Consider the following 23,970-nt stretch of genomic DNA (forward strand, 5'->3'; position numbering starts at 1 on the left):
GACCAATTTGGGACAATTAAGGCGCGATATATTTCGCGCTATTAATGCGTAAGCGGAGATTTAATCCGTCTTATAAATCATTCTAAATTGGTTGTACGAAGCTTATTGGTCATAACTGATTTGTTACAAGGAACGAAATTTCTCTTTTGTATTTTATATGGCGTGTGGGGGGATTATTTTCATAAAAAATTTCAAATTTAAAAAAAAAAAATTTTCGTTTTTTTTATTTCATTTAATTTTTTAATGTTATTACTGCTGCTCCATAAACATTAAAGGCAGTCGGAACATTCAGGGCTTCGCCCTGATACGAGCAGTCTTGTCTAATTTTGGAATTGCTTTTTGGTTTTAAAAAACTCTTCGTTTTTAATTTAAATTTGGAACTTTTCAAAATAATTTTTACATGTGCGTTTGAAAAAATTGAGTTAATAATAATAAAACCGTTTTATCATAATTTTGATGTTTTGTCGTTTGTGAAAATTTTTTTGCACGCAAGTTTGTAATAAAAATTTAATTGTCTGAATAGTTTGTCAATTTGTCTTTCCCATTCTGTCTGAGTTTTGAAACGGCTAGGATCTCTAACTGATTCGCGCAAACGGGGTAAACTACACATAAAATTTTGTTTATTTTTGGCTGAAGACAAAACGGTTTTGTGAGTTTTTTGAAAGTTTATTAGAAAGGATAAAATCAATCAGTCAAAAAATCTGGTTTGAATGTTGCGAGTTGCACAAAAAAAATACATTTGATTAAAACTAGTGAAAAAGACTAATTGTAGAGTAGACTCCGTCTTTCTTTTTTATGCCTGGTGTACTTTTCACCAAAAATGGTTGTCATTTTTTAAATTTCATAAATTTTTCTGCAAAAACGCATCATGAATTACGAAGTGTTTTGTTTTGTCCTTACTAATGCAATAATTGAATCAGTTAGTCCACCTCAAATCAGTCTAAAGTTTTTCTCATCTACCCAGGATAATTTTAAAGCTTACGCTAATAATTAGAACAATAGGAAATTTTGCGGGCGTTAATTATATTTTAGAAATTTATAGTTCCAAGCTAATTATAACTTGGAAATATCGAAACATTATTTCTAATAAAATGGTTGCTGGTGAAATTCATATTTTTCAAACTTGGATCTCAGGGAATCAGCGTGCAGATGATAAAAACCCATTGCTAAAAATATTAAAATCGAAACTTGTCTGAAAAAAAACCCTCCCGAGCACAAAGTGCTCGTCACTTTTTTCGACAGTTGGAACAAAAACCATGGATTTTTAGACAATTTGAATAATTGGGGAATTGTTGAAACATACCAGGTTCAATTCATGCTTTTTGTGGAGTTCTGAATATTAAATGATAAACATAGACAGCGGTTTACGAGATCTGAGTCTTATCAAGAGTTTAAACAGCAATTTGGGCACATTTGTGTTCAAACGCTTAATTCCCGAAGAAGTTTCAGTTTAAGAACAACTTACAGTTGCAAAATGTAGCTTATAGTTTGAGCATTCTAAAACTCTATTAAATTTAAATAGTATTTGTTCTTATCAAATTAGAAAAGTATTTTGATTTCTGACTATCTTTATGTTCCCGATTTTCAAGTACTGAGTGAGTCAGCCGTTGTTTTTTTTTCGCTTCGTGTTAGCAACTTGTTGTGTCCAAAATGAGGATGAAGTTTATACCTGAATATTTTTATCGACGATAGATCAGGAGCAACAAACTAGTATTATATGGTGCCAACTATCATGTCAAATTACAAGATTTAGACGCGACTCAAGCTCCAATTAAACAGCCCCAAAATTTTTTTCATTTTTTTTTGTCTGGCTAAACATGTCATTTTTTGGCTTTCATTTTTTTTGTTGTCTGGCTAAACATGTCACTTCGTTAGACGCGGCAACTTACGTCAGTGGACAAACTAAAAATTGTTATGCATTATTAATTTATTGAAGGCTAATTTTTGAAACTTATTTTGAGCACCCTTATCGAAAAAAAACTTTTTGCAAATACAGCAGCGGTTGGAGCTTGTTGACTTACTTGCACAGAAACCAGCCACCTCTGCTCTGGGTTTTCCGCTTTCTTTACTCTTGTGATTAAAATGCTTGGATTATTCTATCTTCGGGTTTGTTTGTTTTGTTTGCAAGAGCAGTCTTCACAAAAAAAGCAGCTTTCACATCAGTTGGTGCGGGTGAGTTTTTTCATAATTTTTTTTTTCACTCGACAGACAAGCTGCAGAAAAATCTTTCCAAAAAATTTCTACCGCCCAGAAAAAAACTGCCAATAATGTTTTAAAGTTAGACCTATTTAGAGTAGAGAGTGAATGAATTCAATCAAAAATTACAATGGCCTTTTTCAGGGGCGGATCTAGGATTTTCCGATGGGAGAGTCGGATTTTCAAAAAAATTTCGAAATATTTAATCTTTTTTAGGTTAACTAATCGAGCTCTCCCAAAGCGCTAAAAGGACTATGTTTTGGCCAAATGTTCTGCACCGCAGGCAAACTTGAAAAAAAAACAGACCATAAAAGGCGATTTGAGGCTTTTCTTGGAAACTTTGACCAAAAAATCGCGTTTTTTTCTCGGCGTGCGCTTTCCCCTCAAAATTAGTTAATAATAGCGCTGAAGGCACTTAAAAAATTTTTAGGATCCTTCCGCCAAAATGGATATCTGAAAATAAAACAAAGGGTGATGCTATGGGTCGACAGGGGGTCGAATCCTGGAGTCGCGCACGGGAATCTCACGCCCGCCGTACGAACAAACTACAACAAAATTATCGAAATTATTTAATTTTCTTTTTTTTTTGCATTTGTAGATGCAGCTAGTTCTTTTTATGTTATTTCAACAGCAAGTGTAACGAATAAACTACCATTTAAGCATAATTTGTCAAATTTTTTTTAGAAAGTATTTTATCAAAACGAGAGAAACTTCTGAAACAGATCTCGATGGAAAACGAAGTTCCAGAAAACGAATTGATGAGCCAAAGCTACGACTCCAAGTCGAACCCAGACGTGACCAGCCAATTTCACCAGGCGTCAAGAACCCCATCTACGAGCCACTGGAGGAAACTACCCCATCTTAGAGTCCCAGAGAAGACGGCTGGACCTAAGTTCTACGTTCCTCGGAGAACGGTCGGGTCCAACACTGACCGGAAGAAGGAAGTTGAAATTAATGAAGACCAACTTAGGAAATTGACCAATTCCACAGACGAAAATAAGCCCGTCCAGTCTCCAGTGTCCGCTAGACACAATTCAAAAGCAAACAAGCAGGTAATTTGCTCATCAAAATTAGTAAAACTGAAAAAAAAATCGCAATTTTATCAATCATTCGACCCAACGTTGTCAAATTTTCATACAAAATTCCTCAAATTTCTTCGAAAGTCGGAAAAAGCTTTGAGTATGTAAAAATCAACTCCACAAAGTCAGTGAAATTGGAGATTGTTTTCTTCAACTTTTAGATTGAGTTGCTAAATACAGTCATGGGGATAGAAGCTGCAAAAATCAAAAAGAACTAAATCTAGCAATCCAACGAGTTAAATGGCTGAACATGGTTTGATTTTTCTTGTTATTTCCATTTAACAGGGTTACTAGGGCTTTAAGATCTGTAAAAACAGTAAATTGTCTACCAAAAATGTTGTAGTTCCTAAAGTATTCCGAGCCCTAGACGACTGCTAACATTTCCAACTCTTAGTTAAATACTTCTTCTCCCCCGCATTTAAGAAACGGGAAGCGAATGAAATCGGCCGCCATCCTTGGGATCCGAGCTGTTCAAGGACCGCCCCTAAGCTATTGTCTCGCATTGCACATCGAAATGTTTTAATTCCACAACGTTTGTCAATTGTTTCTTTAGCGTTTCGAATGCTAACCGACATTCGTTCGTCCAGACGAATTCATTTTTCTTGCTTAGGAGCGGCGGCAGCTGCGCTGAGTATTCTGCGAGTGCTGGTAGATATTTATGAAGACTATGTATCGAACCCATAAATGACTTGAGTTGTGACAACGAACTCGGGGAAGCCAACTTATCAATAGGTTCCGTTTTTCGCACCAACGGTGTAATACCAGAATTCGTAATCCGGTGACACAACCATTCACATTCATTTCTCGCAAACCTACATTTTTTCAACTTAAGTGCCAAATTTATCTTATCAAGTTTTTTCAAAATTTTCTCCACTATGCGATATGCTCGTTTTCGGAACCCTTTGATATGAACAGAATGTCATCGACAAATGCGTGTGCACTTGGAAATTCCGAAAGGATTGCGTCCAAGACCCTTTGGAACTCCGCCGGCATGGTTGTTAAACAGTAGAATCCCGTTTCAAACCGGTACGTCCCCGTAGAGCGACCTCCTACTAACGAAAAATTGCGAGGTTGGTTAGTGCTTTCATTCAGCGGTATTTGTTCGCACGCAAACGTCAGATCCAGTGTCGTAAAAAACATCCCCTTGTTTTCGTTCACTTAATTTTTGTCCCACAATTTTCATCAGCTCCTCTAGATGGGTATCTGTTATTTATTTTTAGGAACTTGCTCATTCAATTCTCTTGATTCCAATGCAAGTTTTACCGACCCATCCTTTTTCACGGTAATGACGATCGGCGAGAAGAAGTATTTAACTGTGCTTTCTTCTAACTTTTGAGTATGTCCTTGTGCTAGTAGTTTATCAATCTCCTTATCTACTTTTTCTTGCAACGTATTGAGCACCCTTCTGCCCTTTTGTTGAATTGGCGTTAGGTTTTTGAAGACCTGGTTGGACCTTATAATTACGGATGCGCCCTAACCTGTGGAAAAGATTATAAAATTACTTACTGAAATGTTACTGCCAGTCATCGCGACCGTCTCCTTGCGCAGCGGCATCGACGTGCTTCTAGATATTGTGCTTATGTACTCCTTGCTCCGCTGGTGCTTGGACCAACATCAACCCCAGCTCCGGCATCAAATCCCGACCAATGATGGATAGTCAACAGCCTCCGATCACTTTGATAGCCGATTGAGTTGTCTATCCGTTGGGTTGAAATTTGACCACCATCTTGCCCACAAGTTTCAGCGGATTATTTCCATAATCTCGGAACTGATCAAATTTTGGATCTAATTGCTGCAGCTGCACCTACAGTTTGTCGCCGCGACTTTCACTTCCTCCTCCTATTTTAGCCTGATTGACATGACGACGTAATCAGTTGAACTATCTCAATGCCAACTGTGTGCCACCGCATTTGGGTCGATTACCCATCCGACGGAACTTCCATAGTTCGATGCGTGGAGTATGCTCTCCCTTGGTTCCTCTTCGTGAATTAAACCCACGCGTTCCCTTCCTGATGCTCTGCGACCACGGCACGTACGTTCATACGTCCGGTTCTCCGACAACAATTACACATAGCATTCCGTGCTGGACACTTAGCAAGATGTTCCGGTGTAAAACCGCTCTGATCACAATTAAAACACTCGCGATACGCTCCGCCGCCGCGGTTATTTCCTCTTCGAAACCATCGGCCGCCCCGTTGGAACGGTCGGCGATAGCCACCTTGAATGGCGCTTACTGGCTCCGTCCTGATCTGAAGCGCCTCCGCCGGCGCCGCCGCGAGTCCGCAACCGGAAACTTTGTACGTCTTGGCGTATTTGTCTCCCCGCTGGTATCACAGAGCAATTCGGTACACATCATCGGGAGTCTTGGTCGAGCGACAGAGGTCAGTTTGCTTCTCCTTATTTGACATATTTACTATAAATACGTCGCGTAAACTCCATCGCTCCAGAGTTCCCAGGTCGCATCTGGCTGCTAATCCACTCAAAACCGAGTGAAACGTTTCCAGTGTCTCCCGCTCCCGCTGCTGCCGGGATAGTAATTGAAATGTCTCGGACGTTTCGTTTCTCTCCTTATAAAGACGCTCTCGAGTTCGTCCATTACTCGCGGGTATTGGGTAGCCGCCAAATCCAGATGGGGTTTTCGGTTGTGGAGTTCATCCTGACCGCGCTCCACGATACAAACGTAGAGATTAGAAATCAGTGTTTACTTCGCCTCCATGAGATTTTTTCCACTCACTTCCGCTGGGAGATCCGCAATTTGCGTCTCCGTTACTGTCCTGGCGTAGTAAAATGCCATTAGGTTAAACGAATAAAGCTATTACCCCCAGGTAAAACGAGTAATCCAATGCTCCCATAGCATTGGTGCTTCCGCGTACTTGCTTGGCCAAAATGCCGTAATTCCAAGTGGATCATTTCCCGTCCCCGCGCCCTATTCTGCCGACTGCGCCATGAGGAAAACGCGCATCAATAATGTAAATTTCTTGTCAACAAGTCGACAACTTCTTTTGTAAACTCTTAGTAATTCAACTGTTTTAGATAACAGGCACACACAACGTCAGCTGACAGATATTTAATTAATTAGCACCAAGTTCTTGGACAGCACCAGTAGCGCCAGAAAAGAAACTCAATAAAAAATATAAACAGTCTAACGGAGGTTATTTTTTTAGGTTGCAATGAGTGCCTGTATCCAGCACCCTTTAAGCTATGGTTTACTTGCAAGAGCTCACCTTACAAATTGCAGCGCACGTGCGATTTGAACCAGCAATTGCATGATTGCTTGGCACCATAACTACCGGAGCGCCACAATTCCACAGCTATGAAATAAATTTGTTTTCTTGCTTACAGCTAAGAAATAACTTAGGTATAAGCAATTTTCGGCAGAATAAAATTGATGTTCATGGGTCCTTGTGGCCAAAAAAGTCAATATGTTTTCGAAAGAATCGACTATGAGGGATTTTTAAATATTATTAAAATTAATTTTAATCCTATAAAAATCCATTTTCATGGATTCTGTAGAGTGCCGAGGGTGGGGGCGGGGTAGGGGGTTTTCAGTTAACTCTGGTTTCCAAATTTTTCCAATTGTACCTCTTCGGTGTAAGTTCATGACCAAAGTTTCCAAAAAGTGCCTGTAAACGCCTTTTTGGCCTGTTTTTTGAAAAAAACTTGCCTGTGTGCAGAAATTTTTTACCAAATAGGGTCCTTAAACTTTATTGGGAGACCGCAAATTCTTCAAAATGTTTCGAAAAACGTTTGAATCAGAACTTCTGTCACAAATATATTTTGTAAAATATCTGCACACACCAAAAATGTTTTAAAATCAACATTCTGAAAACTTAGAACGCGAATTAATTTATTTATCCCCGTTTATGTCGACCCCAGTCTACGTTTGACAACGCCCCTACTTTCAAACCCACTATTCTATTTAAAACTCAAAAACGTTTAACCATTCCCCACCTCGGCCCCCAAACCTCGTCCTACTTTACCAACCACCCCCCCCCCCCCCCCCACAATTAATCCCGTCCCATTTTACTCCCACAACACGCGCTACCCCCACCACTTACCCTACCACCCTCACCTCACGGTAGGGTTCCCGCACCGGAGTTCCATGGATAATAATCGATTATAAGGAAAATTGTTGCCTAAATTGTTGTCATTATAATCCATTATTGTGGCAAATTTAGACGAAATCGATTATTTTGTCATTATAATCAATTGTTTTCGAAATGATTTAAAAAAATAATGGATTATAATTCATTTTTGATGGATTATAACTGAATATGTTTGTAATTTTATAGATACTGACTATAAAATGACAATATAATCGATTATTATCCATGGAACTCCAGTGCGGGTAGTGGTGGGGTAGGGGATGTTTTGGGAGGAAATTGGGGAGGGATTTATCGGGGGAGTGAATGTAGGAGGCGGTGGCCGATAATTGGGGGATTGGAGAGGGGGGATGTTAAAATCTTAAGCTGAATCAAACCCCACCCCCTCCCCGTAGAATCAGTCCCCCCTTAACCATTAAATACCCCTCCCCCTGTTGAAGTGAGGTGGGGGGTGGGGGGGGGGGGGAATAGTGTGGCGGGCCAAACAGTGCCTTAAATTGCCAAATGGTAGGCCGACCAAACGGTGACTCAAAAACAATTTTTACGGTTTTTCATGCGGCTATTGTCTAAAAAAGAATCATCCATCATATCACGGATTTTCTAGGATTTTCTCGAGGGGGGGCGGATTTAAAAAAAAAATTTCGAAAGTTTTGTCGAACGGCCTTTTTTTTAGCTCGACCAAACTGATTTTCCGAGCTCTCCTAAAAATAGGTCAAAAAAGCCGTTTTTGGGCTTTTTTGGTAAGTTTTGACAAAAAAAAATTGCGGTTTTTTTGGCGCGCTCTCCCCCGCAAAGTTAGTATATATTGGTGCCGAAAACGCCTTTAGAAAAATTTTAGGGTCGGTCGGCCAAAAATGAATTTCTAAAAAAAAACCAAGGGGGACCCTTTGGGTCGGCAGGGGGTCGAATCCCTGAGAAGGGAAAGAGCGTCCGAGCAAGCGACCCCCCCCCCCCTAAATCCACACCTGCATCATATGTCAATTTTCAACCGTGAGTTTTGATTAGTTGAAATGAATTAGTTGTAATGAATCATAACCGTGAATTTTGATTATGAGTAAAACTTGATAAACGTGAACAAAAAACTTCCTTCATTTTCTTTCTTGAAAATTGAAAGTTCTAGCCGTGACTGTCTTAAAGAAAATTGGTCCGCTCAAACCAAAAACAAATGGTAAGCCCAAAAATATTTGACAAATATCATGAAAATAAAAGCTGTAAGCTATTGCGAGAAGATCTAAAAAAACTGCATGATTGCTGATTGACCGCAAAGAATTGCGTTTTCATTAATGTTTGCTTGCGTTAAACGTTCAGATTGGAAAAGAAGCCGGAGAGTCCACTGATTCTGGAGTATGTGTGGACACTTCACCCAGAACAGAGTTCACCTCTTCGTCCAGATACCCCCCCAAGGCAGTGGTGAAGACGGACCTGAAACAGAACCCCCTCTTCAATAAACAGCAGAAGGAGCACAACGAAGCTGTCAACGACAATAAGGCTCTCAGAGCTGTCAAGGCGAACAGTTTCACTGAGGAAATGTCTTCGTCCTGTCAGAGATCGAAGTCGTTTCCGCTCAAACGAGCAACCATCGACAAGTAAGATCATTTCCCATTTTGCAGACCAGGTCAACATAAAATCTGCTAGTGCCATTTTGCTTTTAATTCACGTGTTTGTGAGTTGCACATGAAAAACAGTCAAAAACGTGTTCTGAAATGATTCAAGAAAGCAAACTTGATGCCATGTTGTGGTGTGGTGTGCAGACCCAATCAGAAAACTATTCGTTGGTGTGAGTGTTTCATAGGCTGAAAATGAGGTGTCGGTGGTTTCTGAGTGCTCCTCCATCCCTTGAAGCCCCCTAAGGTGCCACTTCGACCCCCATCATTCAGACTTGCCTCTACTTTCTTTTAGGATCAAAGAAGGGTAACTTCAGAATCACTCAGCGGCTAATCATCATTAATCATGTGCCTTATCATACCTTGCGCGCGCAAAAGCCAATTACAGCTATAAATGTCCATGATATAATTGAAACCTGAAATCAAGCTAAGAAATTCGCCCAGACCAGAAACTTAGCCGACCTTTAAGCATTTTTGTTTGGTTTACTCCAAAGTCTTTCTTTTTCTGTAAGCAAAATTTAAAAAAAAAACTAAGCCAAACAATTCAACCGTACTGCATCGCTAAAGTATGTTTTTACACATCAAAAACTTAATTTGAATAGAACTCGACCAACTGATGAAAAAAAACCCAGGAAGTAAGTGCAAGTTTAAAAATGAACACACAAGTTCAAGAAAGAAGGTAGCGTTTTTTATCGTTTGAAGGTCTTCGTTTTGACATAATGATTCAAATAAGTTTTTAAGAAGGATACAGTACCTTCCACTAAACTCAGAAAATCTTCAAGACTGTTTTGACACTCAAACCCACAAAAACGTGAGGAAAATTAAATATAAATGATTTCATTATCTTCTATCGGAATTTTATTCGTTATATTCCGTTTTCAGTTAAGTTTAAATTTATATCATTATTAGATTTCCTGAAAGCTTAGTAAAAATTTAACACGTCATAAGTTTTTTGATTTTGGGTTATCTTATCGTCTAAACTAGCTTGTTGTCCGGATAGAACAGCTGCAGGGAAAGGTTGGTGCTAAAAACATTATGGATGAAATAAGAGATTGTTGAGCTTTTCTGATGTCTGTTTAACGTTCTGTGATCATATGCTTGAAATTGGATGTTTGGCTACTTGCTCATATCTTACTTGTTGCAAGCCCTCAACAGAGTAGAATTATAGACGCTCAAAGTATTACAACTCGCGTGATACGGTAAGCTTAGCATGTTTGATGCATGTTGATCAACCCGGATTCGGTCATTGTGAAATGGTACTCTACTTATTCACCACTAAGAGGATAAGAAGTAAGAAATGAATTAATTGCAAAATTAAAGCATTAAGAAGTAAGAGATCATTCTCTCCGCCGGAGAGAATGAACGTATCAAGGTCACATCATGAAACACCTGTTATATAAGTTAGATTAAGTTATTTAAAAAAAAGCTGAATCACAGCATTCCTCGTAACAAGAAAAATATACATTGCTAAGGTAATCGAAAATTGCTCCTTTTCTCGAGGGAAAATCAATGAAAATTTAGGACAACGATAACTAACTTGGTATAAAAACCACTGAAGCTTAGCACTAACGTAAGATTAAGAGTTTGAAACTAAGAGCCTAATTAATGCAGTGAAATGAATCATCAATGAAAATCTAAGTTGGGGTTTTAATCCGAAGGATTTGCAATTGAAAACTTTGAATGAAAACTAACTAAAACTGTGAATAAAAAATGCCAATGGATAGCGCTGGTGAGGAAATTTAAGCAATCAATTTTGTTTGGAAAGAAAAGAGAGAGTTTAAGTTTTAGTTTTTGTTTTTTGTATAAATAATTCAAATTCTGCGTGGAAAAAATCTTTCTATGTGGGCATTGTCATCAAAGACTTTAATGGCTATTCATAGGGACTGGTCGATTGAAGAGAGGGGTTAAAAGTCTGATGTGGCGTTATTCGAAATTGCGGCAAAGTCATCCGAAGGATTCAAGTAGTCTGTGACTGATTGTGACTCGTTTGTGGAATTGTGGTCCAGTAAGATGGGGTTGCTGTCGATCTGGAGGGTTCGATTATCTGATCTACAATATCTATTAAAAAACTTTTTCACATACTATTTTGGCACACCTACATTTCGTCTTGACTATGTAATAGCGTTTCTTTGCCGGATTGAGCGGTCTTCTCTTGTTCCGTTGTATCCTCATCAGACGAGTTGACGATCTTGTAGATTGGGAAAATCACTGAGGGTTCTTATGCTTATTTCAGCGTATCCTTGTCCGGCGGGTTGGTGGGGAGTTTGAATATTTGTACTAATTCAGGATGTGATGTAGATGGACCTTGTCTCGATTTGGCGAGGATGATAATTATAGAGCATTCTGAAGTTTAGACATCGATAGTCTGTTCGTCGTAAATCTCATAATTGATGTTATCCTGAGTAAAAAAGAGATTTAGCAGACTCTGGCTCATTAATGTGGTCCGAAACAAAGCGCTCCCAGTCATATTTCTACAGGTTTAACTCCAGCTATCCATTCCCAATAGCTAATATGAGCAGAGTCGGATTTTAGTTAGGCGATGTCTGAAGTTCTGATGATGTTTCCGTCGGATCATTCAACTGTAGTTTTAGATGCGTTTGTTTTTTTTTGTTATTTTTTTTGTAAAATTGATTTCCATCAGTGCTCGTTTTGGTTTTTCGAAGGATAATACCTTGAAATGCCTTTTGTATTAAGATATTTGATGAAGGTTGTTTGAGGGAGAAGGGTATTCTGGTCCTTATTCCCTCTTCCAGATGGAATTGGTTCTTATTCGAGGTCACCGTGTCCCTGTAGCTATCCTCGATGCGGTTGTCTGCATTACAGTCTAGGGTGCTTCCCTTGCTTAAAGTTGATTTCTCTTTCTTTGAAGTTCCATAGGATCTTTTACTAGAAGCTACTGGTTTTCATATAGTGTTGCGTTTTTTGTTAAGATGAATTTCAAAAGGAGAGCACTTACTTTTTGGTTGAGATGCTGATTTAAACTTCCAAAAAGTTTCAGAGGTTTTTTCTTGAGCCATTGCTAAAGATTCAATTTTTACAGTACGTACCAGTTTTGTTAACTAAACCGTTGGAGACGGATTAATTACAATTTCGTTTGTGCTGTTTTTACGGTATAACAGTTTTAAAATCCAGAAGAGAATTAATTAAACTCCAATTAGGAAAAAAAAAGTTTTAAAAATAACGAATTTGAAACAAACACGATTGTCGACGCGGACATAGCGGTATGCCAAACGAAATCTAAAGAGTCATAGATTCAACGATTGGTTTTATCCCAATCAGAAAATGGTCTTTGGACGTTATTTTAATTGCATCCAGAGGAAGCTTCCTAGAACATAGAACACTTTTTTGTTTTCGATTTCTGACAGTTACAATTTAACCGTTATATGGCCAAAATACAAACTTTATGAAAAAAAAAGATCAGCTAGATTTGATTTTTCGAAATCGGGAGTTTTTCCTTCGGTGAAAAAAATCACATCAATTAAAGATTTACGTTTTCCGAAAAAAATCAATTAAATAAGATCATGTTTTGCTTCTACCAATCAAAACATCGGGTTTGTCGCAAATTTAGCATCATTAAAAATCCAATACGCCCCCTGTTGAACATTCTTTATGGATACCATTTCTTCGTCAAATCGTCAAATTGCTTTTGTTCTCGGTTGTTTGTTTCGGGTCGTGCTGTCTGTTTTCTGAGTTTGACTCGTTGTCTGTCGGTTTCGTGAATACAGGTGGTTGTGGACGATGTCTTTTGCCATATCTACATTCTCGTTAGTGATCACCGCAAGTTGAAGAAAATTGCTCCACTCTTCCCTGGGAATTGGTGAGTTCACAGTACGGTTTTCACAGTAAAAAGTAAGATGTTGATTAATTTCAAAATTAAAGCATTGAGAAGTAAGAGAGCATTCTTTCCGCCGGAGATAAGGAGCGTAAGAAGGTCACATCGTTAATTAAGATAGATTATTTTTATTTAGAATAGTTTTTAAGTCACAACAATCATAGACAAGTCAACCAGTGTGTAGTGCAACTTTTAGCAAAAAATTTAAAAAAAAAATTTTTTTTTTGAATTGTTTAAATTATCTTTGAACAAAAACGTTTTTGAAACTTTTTTAGTAAGCTGGCCTGAGAATCAACTTCATTTACAAGTTTTCCCTCAAAATTTTCTAACATAAGTTACGAGGCAAAAAAAATGTCCCAGAAGTCTTTCAATAAGTTCTAAAATATGGGATTTCTTTTAGTAGGTAGTGTTCCAAATCCGGAAAGTAAGGCGACCGACAGCGGACAGAGTATATCGATGAAAACAAATGCAAAATTATTTCATCAGTCAACTAATTGTTTGCATAACTCGAAGACTCGTAACTATGAATGCACTTAACTATACGCAAAAAGTTAGAGATTGAATGCATTTTTATGTTTTAGCACAAACATGGTAATCTATCAGATGAATTAAGAGCTCTAGTAGAAACAGTTATTATAAAAATCGATTATGGTCTAATTGAAAAGCACTCAACGCAATTTTTTAATATATATTTTTTTTCAAAAAACGGCCTTTTTGAAGAGCTGTGAATTGTTTTTGATCTAGTTCGAGAAAAACCAACGCTGTAAATTTTTAAGAATTGAGAAGATAAAGTAATTATGATGTGCAAAGTAATTATGATGTGCGACGGTTTATGCTGCTGGTTGCGCCATGTACAAAAATCCGTGTAAAGTCTCAGATAGACAACTAAGGAAGGTTAGTTAATTTAGAGGTGTGATAAAAAGATAATAACTAAGCTGATATAAATGTAAAAATTAAGATTAAAATAGAGTTAAAAGATATGTGGAATTATCAAACATTTGATTTACGTATCTATAAGCTAACAAATGTACAGATGTGCAAGCAAAGCAGCCTTGCTCGTTTATAGGCCAAAAAATTATCATTTGAACATAACGTGCCGTGAGGAGGGAAACTTTTTGAAAAAGAACAAAAGAACATTTCCAAATCCAAACATAAGTTTTGTTTCATTCTGAAGCAAACATTTATTTTTTTTTGTTTTGCAAAACAAAAAAATACAAATTAGCCGACTTGTTCTGCTTAAATTGAATCTGAACGTTAAGGTCGCACATGTACTTCACTAATGTTCACAGCTGCTTCCTGCAGTGAAAAGAAAAGTTGTCCAGTCAAGATTCCAGTCAGTTTTTTTAATTTCAGCCACGATATCAAACGCAGGAATGGACAGCGTCCGAGTACAACCGACAACGTCCAGTTTCGTCTCGAAGACACGATTCCCAAAATAGCCAACTGCAAAGTATACCGGACAGGGAAAGGAGCCGTCTCGTCCAACTCGAGTGGTTTCAACGACATCGAAACGAGTGAACAAAACCCGAGTGACGGAGTGTACGATGTTGCTGACGAGGACGACGAAGACGAAGGCGAAGGCGAGCGGTGCAACCGGGACACAGTCGTGCGAGGGGGAAGGAATGACCCCGAGGATTCCGGAGACGACAATAGCGATGAGGAGGACTACTTTGGAGGAGGCCAGCGGAACGACACTGTGTGTGACAGCAGGTCAGGTGCCGAGGAAGTTGATGGCACGGCACCCCTTCCCGCGATCAGAAGGTATGTAAATGAAATATATCTCAAGTATCATTACGAAGTATATAATGTCCTACCAAAAAAACAAATGAAAATTTCTGTAAAACTTAATCCTTGCATTTATTTATAATTGCTTCCTTTGGTGTGTGAGATTTTACTTCAAGGGAAATTTTTTTTGATGGGACGTTACTATATCACAAAAGACAGCTTGTAGCCTGAAGGATTTTTAATATTACAGAAACTTTGATTTTAAAGAAACATTGCTTGTAATACCTCTTGGAAAGTTCAGTAGTCTGGGATTTTTCAAAGAAACTGCAGCAAAAAATCGTAGTTTAAGCAAAATAGTTGTATGATGAAGTGCTTCTCGGAAGACGTTATTGTGCAGGTTAAAAGCTTTTTTTTTTATTTTTGCGTAGCGCAAAAACCCATGTTTTCAAAAAAATCCCAAGTAATTTTTACACTTTAAAAATATCGTTCAATAATTTCCATCTATTTAAAAAAAAGTGAGGTGGATTAGTTGACTAGGTACAAAAATCGTATTTGGTGAACATTCAAATTATAGTCATTTATATTCTGGTGGATTTTTTAAACTTCGTATCATAAGCTGGGGAGGGAGGAAGGGAGGAAGGGGGGGTGAGATATCAACAAAAAACTAAAAAACAAAAAACTCCTAACCCTAAGATTATAACGATGGATATGAGTTATGTCCGTTTGGTTAACTCATAGAGTAATTTCGGATAGGGTACACCGTCTGCTCGTCACGCTATCTTATTTTGGGCCGGATAGATTCGTGCAACTTCTTAGTCTAATACCGATCCTAATCTTACTCTTATATCTACTAGTCTCAGGGTGTTTAACTAGTCTCTGCTAGGCTCAATAGATCTAGAGTATATTAGCGATTATTGCGATTGCTAAAGTTCTCTTGGAGAGGTAACTAATTTCTAAGTTAAATTTAAATGTCTCTGGTGCTCGATTATTGCGATTGCTAAAGTTCTCTTGGAGAGGTAACTAATTTCTAAGTTAAATTCAAATGTCTCTGGTGCTGAAACTACAAGTAATTTCAGCACTTACAAATAAGTGGTTTGTTAGTTAGATGGATCATGATTGGTTAAAATTAAATATTTTATAGTGATAAAATATCAAATTTATAACCAAAAATTAAAGTTATAGTTTAGATCAGGTTCCACCCATCTGGGGTTTACAGAGTTTTAGTTTTATCTTCCTTTCTGTAATTGAAGGATGGATGATGATCGTTGGTATTTGGCGAACACAATTATCTTATTCTTGTTCCTTGGAGAAGAGAACTCCAGGAAGCTAGAGTCGTCGACATAGTTTCTCTTAGAGAACAACGGTCCATGATGTTGGATTCATGGATATGAAGTTATTGTCTTGTCTTTCGACAACGACCGTGATCCCCAATGAAATCAATCCGATTTCAAGATGATTTGCTATGTCAGGTTGTTTTGTCTTAGTTGAAAACTGTCTGTGTTCACTCTCGTCTGGGAATGGCGTGAAGATCGTGTTTGGAGGGAATGCCTTGTAATTTGGATCTGTACGTATACTTGAGCATCGAGGTGGTCATTGGTCTGATTCAATGAAGTCCTTTTCTGCGAAGTCAAATCGTTTTTTAAATCCTTTAAGTCGTGGATGTGAGCGGCATGTAGATTGTGTTTAGCCATTCTGTAGATAAAGTGTCATGGGGTCAACTAGTCTTTGGATGTTCGTCTTTGTATTCGTGTGTGATCTATATACTGCATATTATGATTTACATTTTTATAAAATTTGGTTAATTTAGTTTTTTAGTTATGATCTTAATTAGTTGTTTTCACAAAAGCGTTTTTGTTTTAGTTCAGTTATTTTGAAGATTTACTCACCCTTGAGTACCTCTTAGTAAAAATAAAGTGTGGTCACAAAGCGTGGATGTAGCACGCTGGGTTAGGCCGGCTATAGAGCATGCTCAGGACATCCTCTCTTACGGGTTAGACCAGGAGTGGGAGTATGATATCATGCTTTTTCTCTAGGGGTCCTGCTTTGTGTTAACATTTTATATTGTGTTTTTTCTGGTTTTTCTTGTGTTTCTTTGGCTGTGTCCTTTCCTTTTTTCAAAAACCAAAATGTTTTTGGTTTGGGTTTGTCTTTCGACTTTTTGGTGTCTTATTATTTCTTTCTTAGACTTGGTAATCGTCTTCAAAAGAATAAATTATCCAGTTTTAAGCTGGTTTAATCCGGTTTGGGTACCGTAGGTTTTCTTTTCTTAGTCATGCTGTTAGTTTATGATTTATGGTGTTTTTTAAACTGAGTTGGTCAGTTTAGGTTAATATATAATTCCTTTCCAACCGGGTTAGAGAAAAGTTGGAAACTTGTCATCGCTTGTGTGATTTATTGTTAGTGAAAACTCAAAATTTAAAATCATTATTTTAAACAATTTTCGTGGGCGAGCTGTGCGATTGTGGATAGATTTCTCGTGCGAGTAAACGAAAAGATAGAAAAAGTTAGTACTACTGGCTTATTTCATAATTTTTACTGCTTAGAATTTGAATTTTACTACTGAGGAATTTTAAAATTATAAATTTTCATCGTTTTTTAATTTTACTACTCTGGGGGATTAATTTATTTGTTTGTGTATGAATTTTACCGCTTTATTCAGTGCATAAGATTTAATGATTATTATAATTTCAAGAATTTGTATTTTTATTTAGTTTTTTTTTCTTTTTTTTTACAGATGATTATGGTTTGAAGACTAAAAGAAACTGAACATCTATATAAAATGGTTAGTAGAGATTTAATTTAGTTAGTTGTAATACTTAATTTATATTTACCTAGTCGTCGGGGAAGAAACCATGTAGGAAAACGTCGTGAATAAGATCTGATGTTGTTAATAATTTAGCTAGCATGCGTATGACATTTTTAGTTTGCAACAGTGGTCAAAGCAATTGAAGTGCGTTTCTGGCGTTTAATTCTTCGGTGCCAACTGCGAATTCATGAGGTGTGTTTTGTATTAGATTGTATAGTTTATGATTGTATTTAGTATTATGAATGAATTCTAAAATAGGAAATTCGATAGGTTGGATGAATTCATGCGGTATGATGAAGGGTCGGGATTCTTCGTCATTCAAGGTTTTGGTGAGAGGTCAGAATATATGCGTCTGGGTAACTGGATCATAGTTGAGGAGGATGCCTTGAAGGTTAGTATCATTTATGCAGTATTTAAAGTTAAGAAAAAATAGTGAGGTATATTTAGAATTAATAAACTGAAATCGATATAGAGGTTGTCGTGATGGTGTATGTAAATGAAAATGATTTTGAATAAAACGAAAATATGTGTAAGTGTGCGTTTGTTTAGTTCGCAACATATTATCGTGGGAAAAGTGCAAATCACGTTCTTTTGGAGAAAGAAAATGAAAAGTTAATGAAATTATAATAAGCGGTCCAATGAAGTGTAGGTATTAAAACATTCTCATCTACAAAGTTTCGCAATTCTGTGTTAGTGTCAGATTGATTTAGGGTGTATTGTGGAAATAAAGGTAGGGTTATTTGAAGATAATTTGCAGTGTTGGTATGGTCTGGATGATTGATATATTCTCTGGCGGTTCCGGGTTTTGATGGAAATGGATGATTAGGAAATTTTCCTTTAAAGGTTCTATAAGCTCGATTAGTGCTAGTGGATGTTTCTGTTGACATGAAAGATTAGCTAGTGATGGTGTATAATCTGATAGTTGTGTAGTTGTTGGTGGATTTGATGGTGTTACTGTTGATGATAATCGGTGAATAGTGAGGGTGTGGGGGTATTGTAACTGTTGATGTAGGGTTATAAAATTATCAAGTTCTTCAGAAAGTTCAATGTTATCTGGGGAGTTATTGTTGGAACTTTCGGAATTAAATGGGGAATAGGTTGGGGTTATTTGTGATATATGAGAAGGAGTGGAGGGGGATGGAAATTGGTTATGGGATTTGAAGGGTTGAAAGGGGCTTTCGAAAAATTTGGAGATGTGGTCTGGGTATAGGTGGAAGGGGATGGTTTGGAGTCGGCGAATACGACGGGAGTTTCTACATCTGAATTATTGAATTGTGATACTGTGTGAAAACTGAGATGTCTGAGTTAGTATCAGAATTCATGCCTGATGATGTATTAATGTGGTGAATCGGGTGGCGGAAAAGCGAAAAGAGGGATAACGGGGATTTGAGTTTGGAGGTCGGCTGGATGGGAGTTTGAGCGGTGGAGGGATGTATTTGTGTTACTGTGTTCTTTGTCGTATGTATTTGGTCTTGTAGATAATTTTGTATTGTATTCCCTTGATTTGTGGATCTAAGAGTATTTTATTTATTGATGTTGAGAATATTACAAAGAAACCTGCAAGTAGTGTAGTGTGTGTGTATTGCACATGTAATATAGATTCCTTTTAGTAGTGAAAAAATAAATCCAAAAAAATTGAACATAGCGTATAGATAGTCAATCTATCTAAGATGTAATATGGCCATCCTAGAAAGGCAAGGATTTCGTTTTTCAGGGTTACAAAATTGAAAATATTAATGGGTGAAAAATCTTGTGGTCTATATTTTTCACCATTTAAATAAATGTAGTCTTTGATATCTTCAAAACATCCACTCTAGTCTTGTGTATAAATGTCTGAGAAACCTGCGGTTTCTGCAAGTTTTCTTAAATTTTGATCTATTGACTGTCGTTGTATAGTGTCAATTTAAGTTAGTAGTTCCTGAAACTGTTGTGTTCTAATGAGATGTTGCATATCCGATTTTGAATATATTCCTATCGATTGTAAATCGATGTTGGGATTGCGAGCGGTGGCTCGAATACTTTCCGGTGAAAACTTTTCCAATCGTTGCATTAATGTAGGGTATTGTGTTAGTAAATAATATTTCTATTTGTCAAGGTTTAAGTGTACTACTTTGTGGCTATTTTCTGAACCAAATGGGACTGCGGTATCTCAAAAATAAGTTCGTCTTGAAAGTGTGTCAACAAAATGTACTTAATTTTTATAGAATTTGGGAATTCTTTATAACATCTTTCATCTTCAAAGGCATATAGTGGTGATAATTTTTTAGTACAAGTAAAAAACCATAAAATGTTTCCTTTGTAAACAAGAAAATTTCATCTATTTCTTGTTAATAAATATCCTGCGTATGGTATTTTTAAGACTAATTATGCGAGTGATTGTAAAATTTGTGTTCTTTCTAATTCGCATAATTGGTGAAGTTTTTCGAGTTCAGAAAAAGACATTTCTTGAAAAATTCTACAAATCGTGTAGTCTAGTTTCATGTCATAGTGTATTGCGCCAAAAAAGGTACTATTCATTAAAGATAGTTCTTGTAAACGTGTGCTTTTACTGTCGTATGGTTTTATTTTCCACCAGGGTTAGCTGCAGTTTTATTGAGGTTAACTAGGACGTATGATGTGCCTTCGTTTATAGGATGACTTGTTGCGTAAGGGTCAAATTTTATTTTTCCAGTGGTCATGTCTAAACTTTTTTCGCATTCGACAAGTATTTCAGAGTATTGTGTTTTATAAAGTGGATTGCGATATTTACATGCAAATTCTGTTTCGTGATAGATTTGAAAACGTGTCAATTTATTTTCTATATCATGAATGTTTTTGAAATCAGTGCTTCGTTTGTGAAACGGTTTCACTTGTTCATATGGGATGGATTCAATAAAGTACTTTTCATGAAACTATATTATTCGAGCGTGTATTTTTACTACTTCAAATGTTGTACAAGTATCTTCGGGAAACCAAACAATTGTTGCCTGTGTCCTTGTTGTGGGATCACAATAGCCTTGGTCATTTTTACATGGTAATCGTATTCCTTGATAAACAATGGTGTTATCTTTTAAATCTCGTGTAAGTTGTATTTTTTCGAGTTGTGTTTTCCAATCAAAAAACATTACTTCGTTTTTGTATCTGCTTTGTAATTTGAAGGATTATTTATTCCAATGTGTGGTATCCAGTGTTCATCGTGAAAGTCGTATGCTAATCGTTCGTGTGCGCCATTAAACGGGTGTCGTTCGTATAATTGAATATGTCCTTGATATCTTTCATAATCTGCTTGATGTACTGAATCGGCAAAAACTTGAAAGTTTACTATTTTTCTATTTGACTTTTTATTTTTCGTTAAGTTTAACCTAAGTAATTAGTTTTTACAACCGTCGGGTTTTAAATGTAAAAGTATTTCTTTATTGCTCCGATAAAAGGATTCGTGATCATGTCGATTTTTATTTCCGTTAGAAACTTGTGAACAATGTACTTTCTTTTCGGAAAATGTTGCTGTGAATTTATAACCTGTAAGTGTTGTTGTTCGGGCTTTTGAATATAATGTTGCTATTACATTTGTGGTTTCTATAGCTTGTGGTTCTGATTCACATTGTGTTACATGGTTTATATCATATTTGGGTAATGTTTTTTGTTCGTTTTCTCCACAATTTGGAAAAAATTAGAAAAACAATTTGTTGAAAAATAATTATCTTCAAAATATACATGTGTATGATAAGCCTGAATGTGGATTGTTAAATGTGATATATCCAATTGTATTTTTGGTGTATCTGTCGTGTTTATAAATTGTTTCAGTTGTTATAAATGGGGTAGGTAATGATTGAGCTGTTATATTCGGTGGGCTGAGGGGAAAAGGGTGTTGAACAATATTATTTAGTTTGATTGTAATTTCAAGTTTTAGTTGGAGACTATTTTGTTGAAGTATTTGAAATTTATGTTGTCGAATATCTTCGTGGATATCCTGTCTATTTTGTAATCTATTAAGTGCCCAACTATGGAGTCGGCTACTTTCTTGTTGTCCACTTAGTGGTGGAGGTGTTACGAAAGTATTCCAATCTAATCGTAAAGGGATGTTTGACGATGATTGTTCTCTGTATCGAGCGTCAAGATTATTTGGAAAATTTAGGGGGAAAAGTGTTAGTGAAATTTGACTTGAAGATGGTGTCGATGGAAGTGAAAGTGTTTCTGTATGGATGATAGTGTTGTATCAGAGGAAATATCTATGGTTTCGTTTACTAAATTTGGTTCACATTGAGTATATGAGTTTGAAGTCCAATATGGTAGTCGTTGGGTGGTAGCTGGGGGGTTAAAAGGATTTTCATGCATTTGTTCTGATGTTGGGGTTGAACCTAGGTAGTCTGATGGAATATTCATAATACTATGTTGTGAAGTAAGTGTAGGGTTATCTGGTAATGTACTGCTAGAAAGTTCTGAGGTCGTTGGTGTTGGAGATTGAGGTATGTTAAAATGAACTCTGGGAGTTTGAAAGTTTCTGTTTCGTCTTGGGTGTATAATTTGTCTATTAATTTCCATTTGTTTTTTGATTTTGACTAACATGTCTTACTCGATTTAGGTCTTGTTGTAAGGTAGGATATAAATTATATGTTGGTTCACTTAAAGGTGCTTGTCGATGGACTGGTTCTAATGGTTCTGATAAGCGTGCGTGTCGTTCCTCAAAAGTGTATGGGTTATCTTGAAAAGAAATGCGTGTTGATGTTTGGAGATTTTGGGTGGTTGTAGGTGTTACCGGACTTTCTTGGGAAGATGGTTGTGGGGGCTGTTTTGGTGGTTGTTGATTAGCAATTTTGAAAATGTGTTTGATTGATTATTTTTTAGAATTTATGTTTGTTATAGTATTCTTCAATAAAACGAATTAAAAGGATGGTTGCCAGGGCAAATGTGACCACTGACTTTTTTATGCATTTGCACATTGTCATGATTAGGGATATCAAGAATGTGAGGAAAGTTATGGATAAAAAAAAATCTTTTCGACTAAAAATAGTTCGTATCGTTTAAATAGATTTTGAGTTATCAAACCTGTGAATGCGGTCAAGGATTTGGGAAAGTTGGAAATATATTTCAAATAGGGAATAGAAACTTAGAAAAAAAATTGCAAAAAATTATCAAAAGGATTATAAGTGCTTCGAAAGTTTCAATAAAAAATATTAGTAAAAGTATAAATAGGATAGAAATTTTATGAAAAGATTTATGAATGTTTGTTTGGAGTATCGACTGTTAAAGAAATAGCATTTAAGAAATGATTCGTTGCGTCGAATATTTTTTTAAACCTTTGAGGCGAAATTCAAGTGTGGTCGGATTATTTATTGATTTTTTGACAAGTGGGTTGAATTTTGTCAATAAATGTTGGGGGCTTATTTTATGGTGCTCGGCAAGTCTTCATAATCTTGTTTTTCTTTGTCGGATAATTTGGGGTATTTTTGAGATATTTGTTCTTAAGGCCAAATGATTATGGTCCTTTTTTTATTTTAGGCTGATTTGCAATTTTTGGTTAAGGAGTTTTTGAGGTCTAAGTTGGGAAAATATTGTTGATCTTTGCATTATTTGATAGGGGAGGGTTGTAATATTAAAGTGGTGTTTATTTTAGATGTCAAGTTATAGCAGGGTGCTGATTTTTGACCTGGAGGTTATAAGTTATAGTTATAGATATGCCTGGAGATTGATATCTGTCGGCTAATGAGTTTGTGTTAGAGATATTGAAGGTGGCGAATTTGAGTGAAGCCTATTGGCTGAATTTGAACTAGAATTTATCAAGTGTGTTTCAGCATGTTATTACTAAAATATGAAAAATAAAAATGGTTAAAAAAGATATAATGTATGAATTTGAGATTAAAGTTGTTGTTTAAATTCAACTTTCTTTAATATTTTAGATTGTGGGATGAATGTTTTTTAATTTTTACGTGGTCGACTTCTGAGTCGTGATGATTCTCTATGTTCTGATTTTTCTTTTTGATCTTGTGTCAAGATTTTTTCTGTCATTTTTCTATTTTTTCTCTCTTTTTGAGTTACTTTTTGTTCTATGATTTTAGCTGTATGAGGAGTTACATTTTGTGCAATGTTTTGCTTTTTGTTGCTTTTATCATTAGCTGTTTGATTTTGTTCTGTTTGTGTTTTGTTTTGAACAGTTTTTAAACCTGTGAAAGAATATAATTGAGTTAATTCGCGTAGTGCGTATTCTTTTGGGTAATTAGGTAATAAATTGTTACGATGTGTAACAATTTCTTTTTTAGTAGTGTCAGTGAATTTGTATGTTACATCAGTAGATTTTTCAATTATTTGGTATGGTCCTTTTCGAAGAGGTTGTATCTTTTTAGAAATTCCTTTTTGTCTGTTAAAATTTGGTATTAAAACAAATGTTCCAATTTTTAAGTCTGTAGCTGGCTTAAAACGTGATTTAATTTGGTTGTTTATATTATGCCTTTGTAACAATTTCTTTGTAACTTTTTGGTAGATTTCATTAAGTTTTTTAACTCTCTTCAAAATCCATTTGGTGTGTGTACCGGAAGCTAATTTTAAAATTTGTGGATGATGAAAGTGATCTTCATCATGTGTGTGTAAAGGTAGATTATAACATATTGAATCTTTATTTGGTTGGCAATGACCTTGTGTGTTTTTATGA

The 23,970-nt window shown here is 36.4% G+C and overlaps 1 protein-coding gene across 2 annotated transcripts in view; it reads left to right on the plus strand.

Moving 5' to 3' along the window:
• The window catches only part of LOC134842353 (uncharacterized), a 59,322-nt gene that overhangs the window by 7,441 nt on the left and 27,911 nt on the right, over window positions 1-23,970 (plus strand). The window contains exons 1-4 of one of the 2 annotated variants that reach the window (XM_063858643.1): window positions 1,936-2,172; window positions 2,881-3,248; window positions 8,687-8,964; window positions 14,168-14,575. In XM_063858643.1, the coding sequence (XP_063714713.1) occupies window positions 2,925-3,248; window positions 8,687-8,964; window positions 14,168-14,575 (1,010 nt within the window). In that variant the 5' untranslated portion in view covers window positions 1,936-2,172; window positions 2,881-2,924. Of the gene's footprint in view, window positions 1-1,935; window positions 2,173-2,880; window positions 3,249-8,686; window positions 8,965-14,167; window positions 14,576-23,970 lie in introns of those variants that run through there. The other variant, XM_063858642.1, reaches the window with a different exon arrangement.

The sequence above is a fragment of the Symsagittifera roscoffensis genome, chromosome 3 (genome assembly GCF_963678635.1).
Source record: "Symsagittifera roscoffensis chromosome 3, txSymRosc1.1, whole genome shotgun sequence".
NCBI classification, from domain to species: Eukaryota; Metazoa; Xenacoelomorpha; order Acoela; family Convolutidae; genus Symsagittifera; species Symsagittifera roscoffensis.